Source organism: Phalaenopsis equestris, unplaced genomic scaffold, assembly GCF_001263595.1.
Source record: "Phalaenopsis equestris unplaced genomic scaffold, ASM126359v1 Scaffold000504, whole genome shotgun sequence".
NCBI lineage: Eukaryota > Viridiplantae > Streptophyta > Magnoliopsida > Asparagales > Orchidaceae > Phalaenopsis > Phalaenopsis equestris.
The window spans coordinates 415488-434631 of record NW_018164944.1 but is presented as its reverse complement, the minus strand read 5'-3'; the positions used below and the strand labels follow the sequence as shown (position 1 = coordinate 434631).

The 19144-nt window shown below is 35.3% G+C and overlaps 1 protein-coding gene across 1 annotated transcript; it reads right to left on the bottom strand.

Moving 5' to 3' along the window:
* Positions 1-6194: 6194 nt before the first annotated feature.
* Positions 6195-17292, bottom strand: LOC110028216 (chitin elicitor-binding protein). The gene is made up of 4 exons (XM_020729969.1): positions 16599-17292; positions 7479-7596; positions 6971-7146; positions 6195-6526 (listed from the first exon to the last, which is right to left on the bottom strand). Exons 1-4 carry the CDS (start codon positions 17290-17292, stop codon positions 6378-6380), a joined length of 1137 nt encoding a protein of 378 aa, XP_020585628.1. The 3' UTR covers positions 6195-6377.
* Positions 17293-19144: the final 1852 nt, after the last annotated feature.

Genomic DNA, 19144 nt, shown 5'->3' with positions numbered 1-19144 from the left:
TTTTGCACTTCTTTATTTGTTGAAATATTTTATTTGTATACATAATTAACAAATATAGGGCTAGCCCAGGGATTCTGATTGTTTAAAGTATTATCTGCCTGTTTATAAACAATTTAAGTAGATGCATATGACTTGGATAAAATAACGAATTAGTACTTTAACGAGCAAATTGAGATCGATGAACCAGTGAACATAATATAAACCAATTACATAAATATATGTTGCTAAGTTAGACTTATCTTCTATTTGAAGGTGTAATGGTGTCAAGTGTAATATAATTCGAAAGAAAAGCATAATCTCCCACAAGTTATGCTTACAAAATTTAGTTGAAATATCGTTTTAGTTTTTCTAACATTTACATGCCATTTTTTAGGTGTATCCCTAAACTTCAATGAATATTCTTTTCCAGTTTGATTCCATTGTTTGAATGTGAGATTATAGTAGGCTTATGATTTCATCTTTGTTTTAATGTTTCGATTAAAATTTGGCTGAAAGTTCTGCATTAAATAGTATTACCAAACTTCACTATAGAATTAATCGTCGCACCATCAGCCTACAAATCGAAATAACAGTGAATGCTCTCATGCTAATATGAATAAATGATCTCCGTTTGTGCAATTGTGCCATTCTCATCTACAATGATGTTCATATCATACCATCATTATTGATTTTATCTACTTTATATCAAATATATTGAGCCATTAAGTTTAGAAGCAAGGAGCTACCTTGGCTCAAGATGCACTTACCTGTGGGCTAGGTGGCTCTTACGTGGAGTCAGGCAGCACACATCTAGAGCCAGGTGGTGCTCACCAGGAGCCAGTGGGACTCATATAGGACCAGGTGTCATTCGCCTAGGACTCGTAAAACTAGCCCAAGTCATGAAGCCACTTACTTGGATCCAAAGAATGCTGGGTTTGTATTTTTCAAGGATTAGTTTCAGATACCCGGAACCTTAATTATGAGAGATCCACATATCAAGACCCTATAATAAATATGTTAATTTATTTTATTCTTTCTACATGGTTATAGTATTTTGTGTTACAATAAAATGAATGCTTATAGATTCTTTCTTCACCTCTTTCTCTCTCTACTTTTAGTCTTAGTCCACTTATACGTTAGCATCTTAACCTTGTAGTATCTATAAATAAGGTTTGATATTATTTATGAGCAAATTTGAATTAAACATTGTCTTAGGTGTGATAAATATGGAGCCTGACAAGAACTAGAAACCAAATGCTATGAAGGGTTTACAATCCAAGCCAAGAAACATGTAGCAATACTAATGCTCTGGAATTTGTGACCTATATGCAACTTACAAGAAAAGCAACTGAAATGGATGAGTGAATTGCTTGAGAAGGTTGAGTGGTTGAGGTCGTCTTGGGGCAGGTTCCTTGAGTAGCATTTAGAATAAAGACACTAGAAGGATCCATGACTCAATCATACGACGACAACCATAAACTTACAAACCGACAATGCAACATACTATCCAATGAGGAAGAAGATTTACTCTCCTTGGGCCGGTGAGTTGGGAGGTGGCAACCATAACTAACAAATGCATTCTAGGAAGATTGCAGGGATGATGCCTCTAATAAAATTTAGGGTCATTTACTTACATACAACACAATTATGCATTCACATATTTAACACCTAAACTTTCATATTTACTTGCATCATAGTCAAATTTTTAATTTCACATAAAAATATCAACATGACTGACTTTTTAAAAGTGGAACATTCATTTTTTATGCATATGCTTATGACACCAAAGCGTAATAAATATATCTAATTTTTTGTTAGGTATGTAAATATATAAAATTTTATGGTATGTAAATCCTTTTAAAATATAAAATGCTAGAATTTGAATAATATTAAGAAAAGATTAACCCAACAATTGGCTGTTAACCTCACTATTTATCACTCTCTCTCTCTTGAACAAACCTTTCATCTATCCTTCATTGGATGGGTGCTCCATACAAAACAAGATTATAGGGCTCAAAATGAGCTCAGTAGCATTTGGATATCCCAAAATTCTGAATGAGGTAACTATTCCACTTTCTTGCGTAGGTATTATGCTGCTGGCTAGCTAAACCAGTAGTAGCGCAGTTACACCACAACTACTATCCTCCCACAGCAAATCGAGAGGGCATAACCTTGGCGCCACCCATGTGTTGCCTATGTGCCTCTCCATTTTGGCATAATTACATCACTTTTGGTGTAGCTATGCCAATGTGGCTGCCGTAGTTACACCACCCTATATGCTCTCCCACTAGGCGTTGCGTTCCCAGCCGTTCCAAGCCGAGAGATGAACACCTTGGCGCCTCCTCAGGTAGCCTATGTGTCTCCCAACCGACGCCTTGTTCAACTTCTGCCCGCTCTGATTCGAAACTCCAATGCTTCTCGTTCAGTTTCTCGTTCTCTCACCATTAAAAGAAGACCTCACCCTCTCATTCTCACCCTCAAGACAGGCTCTTTCCCCCACGCTCTCTCCCTCTTGATCTCTCTCGCACGCTCTCTCCCTCTCGATCTCTCTCGCTCTCAATATTTCTCTCTTGCTTCCCCTCTCCCTACTTGCTCCCATTTTTTGAAACTCCCAACTTCCTCCTTTCATTATTAATCCTACTCGAGAGCCATAGAAAAAAAGGAAAGCAAGGCCTCCAAATCCTCTCGGAACCTCATTCAAGCAATCAAGGTATGGTCCTTCCCTTCCTTTTAGCTTGGTTTACCAAGCATGGTCCTTTGGTTTTGTGAATTAATGGATCTAAAAGGGAATTTTCATATATTTTCCATTCAATATACATGAATTGACATGTTAAATTTGGTAAACTAGGTATACTCACATGCTTCTAAATTCATATATCCTATGTATGATTCACTTGCATCATAATTTTAAAAATATGATGTGAGGCTTTCTTTTTGTGAAAATATGATGTGAGTAGGATTTCCTTTTTGAAAGCAAGTTGTTGGAATTCCTTCTAAGTCACGATTGTATCTGTTATTTCTCTTCTAAAGCATGTTTAGATGAGATTGAACTCAGAATACTTTGTATGTGTTATGTTGATTATAAGAATTGTATAGACTATGTCAATTTTGAAAACATTTATGTGTTATGTTGATTTTAAGAATTGTGTGGACCACTTCAATTTTTAAAATATTTATTTTTTATTTTTATTTTAATTATATAAGCTAAATATTAATAATTAAAAAAAAAAACCTTTAAATTTTAAAATACTTTAAATCTTGAATAAACTAAACTCTTAAAATAACTTCCAAATTGTTTAACCCTAAGTTTTAGAAATACTTATATTATTTAAACCCTTTGAATTTTCTAACACTTAAGATCATAACTTTCAAGCCAAAACCTTCGTTAAGAAAATAAATTAACAAATCAAGATTCAAAATCCTCTAACTAATCAAGCTATTTTCAAATCACCATTTATAAGCTTACACTTCCCAGAGGAAACTCAAATTTACATCCTTTCCAAACAAGACTTATTCATGTAAATTCTCATGCTAAATCATGCAAACTTAAACAAGTTTATCATAAGTAAACATGTAATTATAAATTTGTAAGCATTACAAATCTCTATATAAATGTGCAAGTTTATATCTAAAAGTTGCAAATTTATATCTAAAAGTTGCAAATTGTATGGTTAAGACAAACATACAAATCTTAATAAATCCATACAAGTTCATGCATATCTACATATTTAACACTTAACCACACAATTCATTTACATGCCTAAAACGAGTCAAATTGACTCGTAAACTAATTCGAGCTCGACATGTAAATATATTTATTGTACTGAAAGAATATGTTTATAGTACTAATTCAAGCTCGACATAAACTAATTCAAGCTACACAATTCATTTACACTTAACCACACAATCCATACATGTTAATATATATATATATATATATATATATATATAAAATTTGAATGCGCGCGCGCTGATAGAAATTTAACATAAAGTTGCTAATAAGTTTTAGGGGTAATTACATACATGTGTAGAATTTTTACATATTTAGATGTCTTATCACCAGAATTTCTATATTTACATGCATGCACTCAAATATGTACCATCAGAAAAAATAACACTTGCTGAACTTTTTATAATTGAAATTGATACGTGCTAGAAGATTTGCAGCGATAGAATAATGAATTATTGTCATAACATTGTACGAAGTTTCAACACACACTCAAAGAGAGAAAACAACTAGTAGAGACACTGGAAGTTTTTACGTGGAAAACCTGTAAAGGAAAAAAATCATGGGTCTGAAACAATTGTAAAAACCCACCATAAGCTTATGATTGCAGAGACCTCTTGTCCCAGAGACGTGAAATCGTTACAAATTCTTCCGAAATACAACGTTGACGTGCAGGTGAACTTGTTGCAAGGAGCGGACGACAACTTATATCGATCGGCGGCGACCAGCAGGTGGTGGTCGACAATGGTTAGCGGCGACAAGAGTGAAGCTGGACTTCAATTCCTTTTCAAAGCTTCGAGCATTTTATCAAGTCTCAAGCTGCGCTTGACCCAGTTGTAAAAATCTACTATAAGATGATGATTATGAAGACTCTTTGTCACACAGATGGGGAATTGTTACGGATTTTTTCAAATTACAACGTTGACGTGCGGATGAACTTGTTGCAGTGAACAGACAACGACCGATAACAATCGGCGGCGACCGACAGGTGTGGGTTCACAGTGGTCGAAGGTGGCCAGTGACGACAAGAGTGATCCTGGACTTGAGGTCCTTCTCAAAGCTCCAAGCTTTTTCTCAAGTAATAAGCCCCCCCTCTCATTACATAAGAGGTAGGGGGCTCTATTTTATAGAATTTTGGGTGTAATTAATGTAGGAATACGAACCGCTTTGATCGGACTGTTCGGAGAACTTCCTTTGTTCATACAACATTCTATGAACATTTAGTGTCTTAACAATATCATAACTAAGCAAACTTAAGCTTGTTGGAATACTCTTGTTGAGACGCTCGATTGACTATGAACTCATTAAATTCGACTTCCATTTGACATTCCAAATGTATCTGAAAAACTTACAAAAGCGACTTAATGGCTTCATCGACGCTTGATTTGGCTCAGATTGGGCCAATTTTGGTATCATTGGGAATGTTTTGTCGAGCCGGTCAGTTTTACTATAAGTTTATTGAAATCAGAGCTGCTCCACATCATTCTTCATCAAAGTTTGAATATTATTTATTCAAAAATAGTCTTGAGATACATATCATACCTCGAGATTTGTGTCTTATGATAGAATTTTGTTGATAGCATATAAACACTTACTAATTTTTGTTATAAATTAAAATAAGAAAATCATATAAATAATTTTAACTATTTTAAAAAGATAAATAAGTTTAAAGATCAATAATATTCGAGCTATAAATAAAATGAGAAAATTACAAAAATAAAAGTTTCATAAACAAAACCCTCACAGCAAACATAAAAGATTTTTGCCCATGAAGCCATAAAACCCTTTCATTATATTTATTTACAAATAGATACTTAAAACTAAAAAATAAATGCCATTTTTAATTTTTTTTTTAATTTTTGGTGACAATTTTCTTGAAAAACATAATTTACATGATTTGTCTTAAAAATTATAAATCATGTTCTATTACATTCTATTCCCCTTTTAGATAGTGTTTGGTAGCTACTTTTTCAAAGGATTTAGCTCAGAAAATAAGAAAATTGGACATGCCGAACATGAAACATGTCAGTTGATTTTAAGTGAACTTAACATTTCATAATGTTGTCATAAGCTTTTAATATTTCATAATGTTTTCTTCCCTAAACGCTAATAAAATTGGTTACAACTCAAGTTGAACCCAACTTAACTACAATTTACATAGCCAACAACACAATTCACCTCAAAAAAGAAAAAAAAAAAAAGCAAATATTGTTATTTACAAGGTTGGAGCCTAGGTGATTTTTTTTGAACTACTGAATCGACGTATTTATGAATGCCACGATGAAAATTTGATGAAAATGAGGGTCGTGGTAGAGGTTTTATAGTGAATTTTGATTTCGAGTGATAATTTGACCCCCAAAAAAAAAGGAAAATTTACATAAATACCACTCAATTTTATGAATTTATAGATCTACCACATAAACTTACATATGGTGATGTTTTTGATGATATATGAAAGATTTGGGTGGTAGAAATGTAACAAAGCAAAGTTGATGTAAATACATAGGAATTGGGTCGTATGTATGTAAATGCCCCCCGCCCCCCCCAAAAAAAAAAGATAGAAAGGCGTGTATCAGTGCAAAAATTGATTTGTCAATTCAGAGTTTGGGAATAAAAAACCCTACAACTACCAATAAATACATCAAACTCAAAATAAAAATGAAAACGCCCATTAACTAATCTCATTACAAAGTAAACCAAAAAATACCAAAACTACAAAAAGAAGCATTACCGGAGTCTGAATCATCCATCCAACTCGAAGCCTCGAGGAACAACCGTTTTTCTCTGGCGATCCCGGTCCTGGTCCCGAGCCATTGGTTCCTTCATTGACAAATGACAAATCAGATCCAATACTTTTTAGGGATATCAATAAGCATGTCGTTTGTGAACAGATCATATTTAACTAATTAACGAGCCTTACATGAATAAACTTTTATTAGATCGTGTTCGGCTCGTTCTGACTCGAATTAGTTAAATAATTAAAAAAATAACGTTTTTATATTAATTTCGTATGGTATATTTTAAAAATATTAAATTTTATTATTTTCAAAATATTTGAGACAATTTCGAGCCGAACATGAGCTCAAACGAAGACAAATTTGAATCGATTCATGGGCAATTTCGAATAAGAGCCTATTTCAAATATTTTTTTTTTTGAACGAGCCAAATATGAACAAGCACTGAGCCCCAGGCCAAGCTTCACACCCCTACAATTCTTCAACACAAACCAAACAGAAAGTTTTCATATGGAATGTTAAGACTCACCGTTGCATGTAGAGTGGTTGTTGAGTGAAGTAAAAATGCTGCCTGCATTGTAGCCAGCATAAGAGCAGGTAGAAGTCCCACAAGCTGAAACAGAGCTGTTGCCTATGAAGAGGCTGCCACATTTAGCTGCAGGGCATGAGTTATTGCCTATTCCTTGGGTCGGACGACACTCCAATCTGTTATAACAATGGTCAAGATTTCATGCCACCCAATTCCTATATATTTGCATAAATAACATCTAAACTTAACTTTTTACACTTCTGCCACTCAAATCTTTCGTATCACATCAAAAGTACCCACATTAACTTTTAAAATGTGAAATATAATATTTCATGCATAGGCAAAGCGGCATACATGTGAAAAATGAAGTTTAGGTGTTAGATATGTAAACTCGTAGGAATTTAGTGGTATGCAAGTAAATATTCCATAAATATTTGCATTAAAAAAAATTATAGAGATACGAATTAAGTGAGAAAATGAATAAATGGGAGTTGAATAGGATATTAACTGCCATGTGGTGGAGCTGCAGCTGCAGAGGACACAATTCTTGGCAGTGAGAGCATAGCTGCTGTTAGGAATGCGCAGATTGTGATCGAGAGACGAGTTGCTTATTGACGAGGAACATGCTGCCAAAGTGTCACTGAGTTCATTATTCTTTACTAATAATTAAGTTGAGAGATAAAAAAGTAACATAAAGTTTACTTATTTAGGTTCTGTGATGAAAAGATTGTTAGAAGACCAAAGAGTGTTGTTAAATGCTGATTTGAGGGGAGTTAGAAGACTCAGATTTTACTGCACTGAGGTTACTAATATCAACTTGGATGGTTAATATAGAAATATAAGTAAAATTCCAAATTAGTCTCTGGACTATTGCATGGGGTTATTTTAGTCCACAGTTTACAAACAAGATAAGTTAGTCCTCAGTTTTTTAAAATTGTGGCTGAAATAATCTTCCATAAAAATTATTTCAATTTATATAAAAGAGTTTGTGGACTAAATTGACACTTTTATAGGCTATTGGGATTAAAATGAATCCATGTATAAAGTTAGGGAACTATTTTGACACTTTTCTCATAAGAATGCAATGAAATAAATCCTTATCAAGAAATATGCTTTCTATGAAGGTCAGTAATTACTTCATAATACTATTTACAAGTGTAATTATTTGTAATTAGTCTGACAAACACAAACACAAAAAAATAAGTTTTGGATGAGAGCAGTGCACTTGTTACAATAGAAAATCAATTAAAAATATCACTACTGTAGAGTTGTTGAGCACTCTGTTAAAAATAGTGAAACATCGATGCCATTTTCCAATGACCTAAATCAAAGATGACAAATTTTCTTAAAATCATTCTCGTTAATCTAATTGACAAAATTGTGACTTATTAATGCTTACAGATTCATGGAGTCGAGATATGCAGAATAGTATCTTCGGATTATCAATTGGAGACATCACCAATGGCTGCTCTTGCTGGAATAACGCTGGCATCCCATATCAATCCAGACCTAAGTTGGTCAATAAGGTCAACCCGAAAGCTCAAATTGTGTGTTCACGTTTTAATAGTGAAAGATATAGGTTGAAATATTCATTATTGAGGAATATTCCTAATAATGACAATAATGTCCACAAAATTTATAAAGAATCCCTCATTGAAATCAATCAAAGAGATTATTTTTTGTGTTTGAAGGCCACTTTGATCTTTTTAGAATTACTACAAGGGACATCAATATATCAATAGTTGTGTTTGTCTGGGAATCTTCAATTTCATCGCGATAGTCGCAAAATAAAAAACTATGTATTTCTTGAGATGTTTGGAGCAAGATACACGAATAGCATGTGTTTTGATGCTAATTGCAATAGAGGCAAGAGAAAAACACCGAACCAAACAACACACAAAAATCAAATTTTTAAGTTTTTTGGTGATTGAATTGCGTCCACTATAAAGAAAAAAATTTAAGTGGCTTGAGAAAAGTTTTTACAAGGTGAACTTCATAAGTTCTTGGGACACATAAGTTCAAAGAAAATGAAGAAAGCGGAAAAGTTACCAGGGAAACCATTAGGTCGTCAAAAAAAAAAAACACACACACACACAAAAATGCCTAAATATTATCTTTATTACATGAAGATCAACCTACTTGTAATTATTGGTGTGATAAGATGAGGGCCTTAAGACAATTAGACGGGTTATATGTGTAATGGTTGTAAAGTGATGAGCGAGATGATTCCATTTTCTTTGGGAAAAAGTTAGGAAGTGGCGAATAAAATAGAAATGAAGGGCTACATGGCAATTGATGCAGAAAAAATATCATCAAGTAGTTGTTTGGTTGATTCAATGGTGGCAAGGAGTTGAATATGAAAGGTAGCACATAAATGGCAATCATAGCAAATGAACCCGACAATGATTATGAGCAAGCTAACAAGTTTCGAGGATAATTGAAAGAGTGGAGTGGGACCCTCGATGGGTGGGGTTCAAACTCAACCAAACTAACAACCAAGAAGAACGAACCAAACGGATGAGAGCCAAAGCAAAGTGTGATTAGATTAGTGTTAAGAAGCAGACAAGTAGGATGAGAATGTAAAGTGGAGTCCTCCGCTATATAGAATATTCATCAATATTACTAGTTAAGTCAACTTTTGTAAAAATTAAGATCGGCTAGGACAAGGATGGCAGCATAGATAATTCAATTTGAGCTCCAAGTAGGCACTAAGGATGAATATGTAAAAAGAGGCCTTACACTTTTGTTCCTTGCTTCAAAAACTGTACGTTTGAAACAATGAATCAAGCCAAGCATTTCTACTCATATTCCTTAGTTTCCACTGTTAAGGATTTGAAGCTTCAACTGGTAATTGCCTGAAGCAAAAAATTTGGTCTATTAAAGGAAACTTAATAAGATTGTGGCAATATTCAAGAGGTAGGAGAGCAAGTATCAAAAAATTAGTAATATTTACATACATACCAGTCAATTCCTATGTATTTACATATCTAACATATAAACTTCAATTTTTACATATGTACCACCATGCCTATGCATGAAAAGGTGTATTTCACTTTAGAAGTAGCGGTATTTTTGATGTGATATGAAAGATTTGAGTAGTATAAATGTAAAAAGATAAAGTTTAGATGCTAGATGTGTAAATAAATAGGAATTAGGTGGTATGCATGTAAATTCCCCAAAATTTTTTGTGCACCTGCTCCATTGGTAGTTCTTGTGGTGTATACACCTGAGGCTGTGAAAGTGTTTTGCTAAATGGCTAACTCACTAATATGTGCTAGACTTTATTAAACAAGGAACGGTTTGGATGGCTCAAAACCTCAATGAACTTCAAGGAAGAAGATGAGAGATTAAAGAATTGAAAGAGCTACAAAAACACAAATGATAGGAGTTGACGGCCACAATGCAGAAAAGGCTAGTCACCATGGGCTTAGAGGTTCAATGCGAAGTTTACATCATTTGAATGCTACCCAACTACTAGGCAAATCTAGGCTCCATGCCAGATCTCGACATTGCCAAACACAAAGTACAAATATGCATAACTAAAAAATAACACCCATATTACAAGAAAAACTTCCCACCTTTTTATTGACCGAGAATTTACAATGATAAGGGGCTCCTAACATATCTCCAAATGTATAATTACACCTATACATCCATACACTTTCATTAATTTACTGTAGCATGAATCAAGCACCACCATAAGCATTGCTCGGTTGTTTAATCTTTCTTTGGGACTAACAAAGGTAGCAAGGCTACCCATTAAATGTCTAAGTCTATGACATTCTTTAAGGGTCTAAAACTAGTCCACAATGGGCATATAACAATAACTATGACAATGCATTGAAGGGTGCAGTCGAGTCAGACAAACATGTTAGTTAGGAGTTTCCTTATTTCCATTTTTTGTGTAAATATTAAATAGATTTGTTTAGATCTCCTTAAACATTAATGAAAAAGTATTATGAATCTCACTGTCTTCTTATACTTTTGCTTTTAAGCATCAGAAGTGTCATTTAGTAATCAGATGAATTTATTCAATCTGGCACATGGACCATTTAGTGCGATTAAGTTCAAACTATCTTATTCCTACTATTTAGCATAATTTTATAATCAAAGTGAGGCGAATAATGATATAAGGATCTGAAGCAAATCCTAAAATGTCAGCTAGCAAATTCATATTTAGAAAGCTCGCTTATCAATTCTTAGTTAGAGTGAGAATGACCAGTAGAAGGGTGTTGAAATTTAAAATAATGCGGAATAAGGTGGAATACTTTGGAATCACTTAATTTCATTGATATGAACGGGGTTATAAATAACCCTTACAAGAATCCTATAATAGAAAAAATAATAAAAAAGAAAGAAAAGATATATCACATGATATACATGATATCTCCAATAATTAATTCATATTAATTATTCGGAGATAATAGGGAATAATATCAAATAGGAAAACAAATAATTCATAATATATGAAAAGAAAATATCTCCTTATATTAAGGAAAGAATTTATTCCTCATAACTTTTTCTATGAATAAACTATTTCTTATTATAAGTCAACATGAAAGACAATAAATTTTGTAATTTAAATTAGATATTTCAACGCTTCCCCTCAAGTTGAATATGGTTGAAAACCATATTCAACTTGAATTTGAAAGCATCGACTGCAGTATGCTGACTGGACAGGTAACATCAATTTGTCAAAAAACTCCAACAATCCTCAAATCGTAAGTGTTGAAGCCTGAGAGTGCTGAAGTCTGAGAGAGCCGAAGTCTCAGAGCTCCGAAGCCGAGAATGTCGAAGCCTAAGAGTGCCAAAGCCTGAGAGTGACCGAAACCTGAGAGTGGCTGGACGAGGGCTAAGCTCAATTTCAAGACATTGATGAATGTGTAAGTCACTGGTTGACTGATAATTGCATGAAAGCTGTAAGAAGGCTGCAAGGAGGTTGCAGGAAAGCTGTAAAGAGACTGCAGGGAGGTTGCAGGAAAGCTGTAGAGAGCCAAAAATAGTGCTCAGGAAAGCTGTAGTGCTCGGAGAAAGCTGCAATAATGCTGCAGGAAAAAGCAGTGCTTTCCTTGGGAAGAGCTGGCCAAAATCTGCAGGGAAAAATTTGCTGAGGTAGATCGGACGGCGAGAAAAGCTGCATGAGGGAGGTCCGACGGCGGGAAAGGCTGCAGGGGAGAGAACCGGCTGCAGGAGTAAGCCCGAAGGTCCAGTCGGCAACAGATATGTCCACAAGTTCTGGCGGCAGGAAATGCCGCAGGAGGGAATTTCACCAGCAGAAAGGACTACAGGAGGGAGTTCCAGTGGCAGAAAAGCCATCAAGGGATAGGTCCCGCTGTAGGTAGGTGCTTCGACGGTCCTGGAAGGAAATCGGGAGGTCCGACGACTGGAAGATCATGCAGGAAGGATCTGTGACTGAAAAAAAAACTGTAGAACGACCATGGGAGAGCCCGCAAGGAGGCCAGTGCTCTGTGCGGTTCTGCGAGGGACAACGATTTACACCAGAGAGTGAAAACTGGGATTTCAACTGGAGATCTTCAGTGATTTGCACTGGAGAGAAAACAAATCCCATCGGCAAACCAAAATTTTTATTAGAATGAGAAAATAATGTTCGTTGTTTGCTGAAAAAGCAAGTCTGCAGTTGCTCAAATGCCTGCGCAGGGAAAACACCTGAAATTGCAATGGTGTAGTGAACCAGACACCTACGCAAGAAAAAAAATTGAGGCACAACAAAGGCTGCTGAAATTGACTCCGACGACTGGTGACGCCAGCATAGTGAAAAAGCAAGGTGCAACAAAAGCTACAGGAGTTGTCGGATGCAGAGAAGAATGTAGAGAGGTCTCTGGTTCTAATGGCTGCTTGGAGAAGGTCTGGTTGGAAACGCAGCTCCCTCTGACGCTTTAGGCAGGGAAGGAAAAATACTGCAAATATAACCAAATGCAGCTGAGGAACCACATAAAAAAATTATTACTCAGATTGTCTAAATTATATCTCCTCCTTCAGTTTCTCAATTTTTGAAAATACAATTCCTCCCTGTTTTTCTTAAAAATGAGATAACGATAACTAAACCAGATTGTATAGCCCAGACCAACCAATTCCAACACTTTTGGAAACAGAGGAAGAGTATCAATTGCGCTGACAACAACTGATGAAATCCACAGAGCAAGCAAAGCACCAGCTTCGTAAAACAGGATGAAGTGTCATCTAAATCCAACTTGGAACCAAGCTTGCTAAGTCAATCTTCAGCCTCGCTTAGCTCTCCATCACTTAGAGTCTCTACAAATGAGAAATCCTCCGTTACCAGAGCCTTCTTCAGCTCCAAAGCATCGCCGAACTTCTGAGACACGATGGCCGAGGTCTCTTCAGAGGCCGTGGCTCTTGACCAATGCAAACATGCAAATCCGACCAAGAGGAAGAAAGAATCGAGGATTTTAAGAGCGGAGAGATCAGTCGAGCGTTAGAAGAAGAGCGAAGGCCGAATCTGTCGGGCGTGGAAGGAGGTGGTAATCAAAATAGAATCTTGATTTCTACTATAGGAATAGTCCCTGGATTTTCTCTTGCTGCTGCGGAGATTGGAATGCGTTTTCCATTCCTGGCCTACGAAAATAAAAAGGAACCCCGATGCGAAAAAAGGAAGGAACATGCGGAATTGGAAAGCTAGATGAATCTGCGGGTGACGAGTGGCAATGGGAGCGTTGTTGCGGGAGAAGAATATCTCGACCGATCCGGTGGCCCATCGGAGTACTTGGTGGAGGCGATCAGTGAGGTTGATCGGAGCACACAGAGCCGTAGATCTATCTCACTTGATCTCCCCACTCCGTTTTATCGTCATACCAGCAAGAAATGATGGAGATAGCCTCGTAGCAGGATAAAACGGCGTACGGGGAACAACAAGTGCGCCCGGAGGTCTTCCTACTCGACGGATGGATGATCGACAAGCGCCGCCCCCGAAACTCCAAAATGGGAATGGATTACGCGAGCGTGGCAGAGTTTCTGAATCGCTTGGGAAGAAGATTAGGATCGAAATCATCGTCAAAATCAGCTGCACCGGCGGAGATGCTGTTATGGGTGAAGTTGATACGCTCGCAGCAAATCTCGGCGAAACCGACGTAGAGCAGAGTTGCAAGGGGTCTGGAGAAAAAATCGTTATTCCCCTCCTGCACAGAGGATGGCAGGGAGTTCGACAATTCTCAAAAGAGGATCAGTGGCTAGAGTACGAAGTTAGGCTTTGATACCATGTTGAAATTTAGAATAATGCGGAATAAGGTGGAATACTTTGGAATCACTTAATTTTATTGATACGAACGGGGTTATAAATAACCCTTACAAGAATCCTATGATAGAAAAAATAATAAAAAAGAAAAGGTATATCACCTGATATCTCCAATAATTAATTCATATTAATTATTAGGAGATAATAGAGAATAATATCAAATAGAAAAATAAATAATTCCTAATATATGAAAAGAAAATATCTCCTTACATTAAGGAAAGAATTTATTCTTCATAACTTTTTCTATGAATAAATTATTTCTTATTATAAGTCTTAACATGAAAAACAATAAATCTTGTAATTTAAATTAGATATTTCAACAAAGGGTAACTAAACAAACTGCGAAAAAGCAAGGCAGAAAGGTGGATTGACAAAAAGTGACTAATGGTTGACAAGGAAAACTGACTTAAAATGGGATCGAGGAGCTATGTGCCAAGCAGCTACAACTTTCCCAAAACACAAGACTACCGCAAAAAAGGAAAAAAAAATATAGTGGACATATGACTAGCAATTGGTAATGTTTATGAAAATTTTGATTGGATCACTTGGATAGGGGAAGGGATCAAGGGGCCTTGTTAGGCTGCTTTATGACCTTCGCAAAACACCAAACCACTAGAACATTTGTGAAAATCAGGGAGATTTTGACATACTTAACAAGTGATTGGTTGAGTCAAGGGAAAATTTTGTGAGACAAATATGAATGGCGGGAAGTATGAAGTGATGTGCTTACAAGCTACAACACAATGATCAAAGAGCTAATGGTTGATGAGACGGTGGATTTGAATCTCCTCATGTTAGGCAGCTCCTCAATTTCTTGCACTGTAATGTACAGAGACAAAAAAAGGCAAAAGGAATATTTAGGGTTTTTTTTCTTCAACTGAACAATAACTTTGAGCCTCCTTTATACTTTTCCCTCTTTCCCACTTTTCTACTTAGTTGACAACATGCAAGTTAGAAGTGATGTCACAAAAAGTCCACTTAATCAAACACAAATCTATTATGTAATTTCTAGATTGAATTGAAAATATTTCAAGCTTCGATTTCAATAATTTTATAATTAGACCGAATGTCTAAATGAGATGAAACTAGCAATGCTAAAGGCAAACTGATTTAAGTCCAAATGAGACTAAATCAAACACTTGAAGTATAATTGAATGTTTCATCCCATCAATTGAAGGGCTAAACAATCATTGAATTTTGCATGATTATATTTGTATCAAGCAACCCGAGAAGAATCCAACTAGCCTAAGATCATGCAATTTCGAGTTCATTAAGGCATTTAAATGATCAAAGCAAAAACAAAAAAAATCCAACTTGGATCACATGATGGAGTGCTTTAGGATTTTGACCAAAATTATCAAAATGTCACTGCCGAAACTCAATCAATAGGACCCTATTTTCAACATGAATAGAGAGAAAGCAAAAGGTTAAATCCATACTCTTTAAAAAAAAAAGAAAATCTTGGAGTCAACGACCACAAAAAAACATCATTGACCACCCCTTGTGGTTGTTATAACGCAACTATTGTCTTACTGTTAGGGTTGTAATCGAGCCTAGCCCAGCCAAAAATATCATTGTTCGGACATGGCTTGGTATAATTATAAGTTGTTCATGTTCGGCTTGAGCTTGTGTCGAGATTCATACTATTGCCAAATTCTAAAATTTTTATTGTAGTACATGCAAATACACAGGCTCAATAACTCAAAAAATGAAAATGGCTAATGACATTAATTTTATAAGTAAACAAATTTTGAGTGTCGTCTATGTAATTCCCCTGTGACACAAAATGAAGCCTTACAATATGGCTATACGGTTATTTTTAAGAGAACTGTTAATCTTTATGGATAACAATATAAAACTACAAAACTAGATCTAAGTAACTCTTCCATGTAAAATTTCAAAAATAGCCTTTCAGTAATAAAAAAAAACAAAATAATAATAATAAAAGTAATAAATCCCATATATCGACATGCAAACGACTATATTCCAATTCTGAACCGTTCAACAACAACTAACTATTTGAGAACTTCTGGTTAAGAAATTTATTATCTATTAAGAACAGTAAACATGCGAATTATTTGAAACAGTCAATTCAAACCAGCATGAACCTGCCATGGCTGTCATATTTTGACAACCTTTAATCGTCTCTTTGGGATCCGATTTTTTTTTTTTTTTTTGTACCAGCTAAAGTCGCTTTTCATGCATTAATCCCGACAGCCTTCGTTAAACCGCAGAATTTTCTACCAGAATTTGAATTAAACCATACCCAAACACAAATGAAAATCTAAGATAAAAATTGCTCATGTTTTGCTTTTCTTGGAGATTAATGAGGGAGGTGGAAAGAAAAAGGGAATGGACCTCGAAGCGGAACATCAAGAACTTGTCCAGCCTGAAGGTCCTTCGGATCCTTGATCCCATTAATCCGAAGAAGCACATTCTGCGAAACTCCAAAACTCTCCGCAATGGACGACACCGTGCTCCCCGCCGCCACGAAATGCGCGTAATGCACCACCGAATCCCCATCAACAGGGTCGCAGCTGCAAGGCATTGGTATCAGAAGCCGCTTCCCGGCCTCAATCAGATTCGGATCGGAAATATTGTTGGCCTTAGCAATTTCCTGGTAGGTCACAAACCCGCCGAAAATATTGCGAGCAATGGAGTCCAATCCATCGCCGGCCTTCACAACGTAGATAGGCCGTCCGGAGGAGTAGCCGGAGCCGGCGGAACAGGAACATGAGATTGGGATGCGGACGGTGGATCCGGCGGGGATGGAAGTGGAGGATCGGGTCGAAGGTGAAAGGTTGTTGGCGGAGAAGAGGGTGCGGATGGATTTGATAGTGAAGAGGAATTTAAGGCTGGAGTAGGTTGTCTTGTTGGTGGGGATGTAGCCGATTAGGGATTGGCAGGTGGGTGTTTTGGAGGTGTTGCAGGTGAAGGGGATTGCTGTGGAGGGAAGAGGGAAGTGAAGCAAGATGGCTAGGAGGACGGAGAGGAGGGAGAGGAGGGAGAGGAGGGAGAGGAGGGACAGAGGTGGGGATTCCATCTGCTTCATGTGCCAGTACTGTGCTGTTACTAATTTATTTAATAAAAACGAGAGTCGATCACCCTAATTAAAAATTTAAAAAAATAAAATAAAAATAAAAATGAGGCTCACTAAAATACATCTTTACGATGATCGACAGTAGAGATCGGACACTGTATGTGATGTCCGTATGGAATAATTTATTTTATCGTGAATTTTATTATTTGAATTATAAATTTAAAAAATTTATCCAAACGGTTGGTTATTTTTGTAAATAGTATGCATTTTATGAATTTTTTTTTATATAATGTAGGAATATGAACTCAGCAAATAGCATTAAATGCACTCATTGGGGACCCAAATTGGATGGAAAGGAGAGAAGATAACCTAGAAACTATAAGGAAAATATAATTTAAGGGAAGTGATAAGATTTAAAAATTATTATCTTTACCAAAGTTTTATGGCTAATAAAAAATATTTTTTCAAATACAGTTTTGGATTTATTTGCCGCAGTTACAGCTGTTTAAATAAATAATAATAATAAGAAGTTGTTATTTAAAAAATTATGGTACTTATTTATTTTATTTATAAAAATGACAGTTTGGGCTGTCAAATCTGGTTGTTGTTTCTCGAACAGCTCATGTTCAGCTCGTTAAAAAGCTTTGTGATTTATTCGTTTGTTGAGTTAAAAAACTCATGTTCAACTCGTTGTTTTGTGAAGAGCCGAACACAAATGCTTTTTTGGTGCTCGATGTATAAATAAGACGAACATGAACAAAAGTTATTCGTTCGTGTTTGTCTCATTTGGGCTCGAAATACTAATTATATATATATATAATCAGAACGGTTTGTTCGTAAATAGCTCTTATTCAATTCTTTTGATATGTTAACAAGCTGAATGTTCACAAAAATTTGATTGTTCGTGTTCAACTCGTTTTGAAATAAAATTATATTACATGATTTTTTAGCATAAAGAATAAGATTCAAATCTTACCCCAACCCTTAACATCCTACGGTTGCGTGATTAGAGCTGTCAAAAAGACTGTTTGTGAACATCACATGTTCAGCTCGCTAAGCAAACGAGTCAAACATAAACTCACTTTTTGTGCTTGAAATATAAACTAATCGAACGCAAATTTGTGATATTTTTTAATGAAACGAACACGAGCTGAGCCTGGGCTCACTCGTGCTCTGATAGAATTTTCTCTAATAGACCCTAAAAATAAACATTTTTCCAATTTTATGTCATTTTGTGTTTCTAAAGGATAATTTTACCTCAATAAAAAGTCTGATCAGGGACCCTGATTTGGGATATTTACATACATACCACATAATTCTTATGTATTTGTATATCTAACACTTAAATTTGAAAATTTATATTTATAAACTTTTTCTTCCAGTCATGAACAATTAAAAAATTACCAATTCATTATATAAAAAATAAGAAAAAAAATAAAAATAAAAAGAATTTTTTTTATGCTTCGAGAATTATATATTATCATTGCAAATAAAACTCTAAGAAAAAAAAATTTATTATAATATATTTTAATTATTATTTTTTATCAAATTAATTTTTAGTAGATAAACAGATGTCTCAGAATCTTTTGGAGCGTCCTCTTAAATTACTTATTTATTTTAAATTTTTTTTTATTTTTATCGAGGATGATGACATCAGCACAATTAAAGGTATTTTAAAAATTAATAAATAAAAGAGGAAAAAGAGAAATGAAAGGCAGGAATAATATTAGAAGGAATAAAAATTTCGGGATCTCTTGAGGCTCTCTTTCATCCATTTTTCAAATTATCACTCAAATATTAAAATCCATGATAAAACTTAACTCATTTTTTTTTCATTTTTATTAAATTTTCAATTATTTGATTG

Bases quoted from the DNA above. Each gene is read 5' to 3' on its own strand.
- LOC110028216 (XM_020729969.1), bottom strand. From the start codon at position 17,292: ATGAAGCAGATGGAATCCCCACCTCTGTCCCTCCTCTCCCTCCTCTCC. The intron at 7,597-16,598 runs GTCCATTCCCTT...ACACTTTGGCAG, and splicing joins TCTTGATGTTCCGCTTCGAG to CATGTTCCTCGTCAATAAGC. The intron at 6,527-6,970 runs GTGAGTCTTAAC...TTGTCAATGAAG, and splicing joins CAACCACTCTACATGCAACG to GAACCAATGGCTCGGGACCA.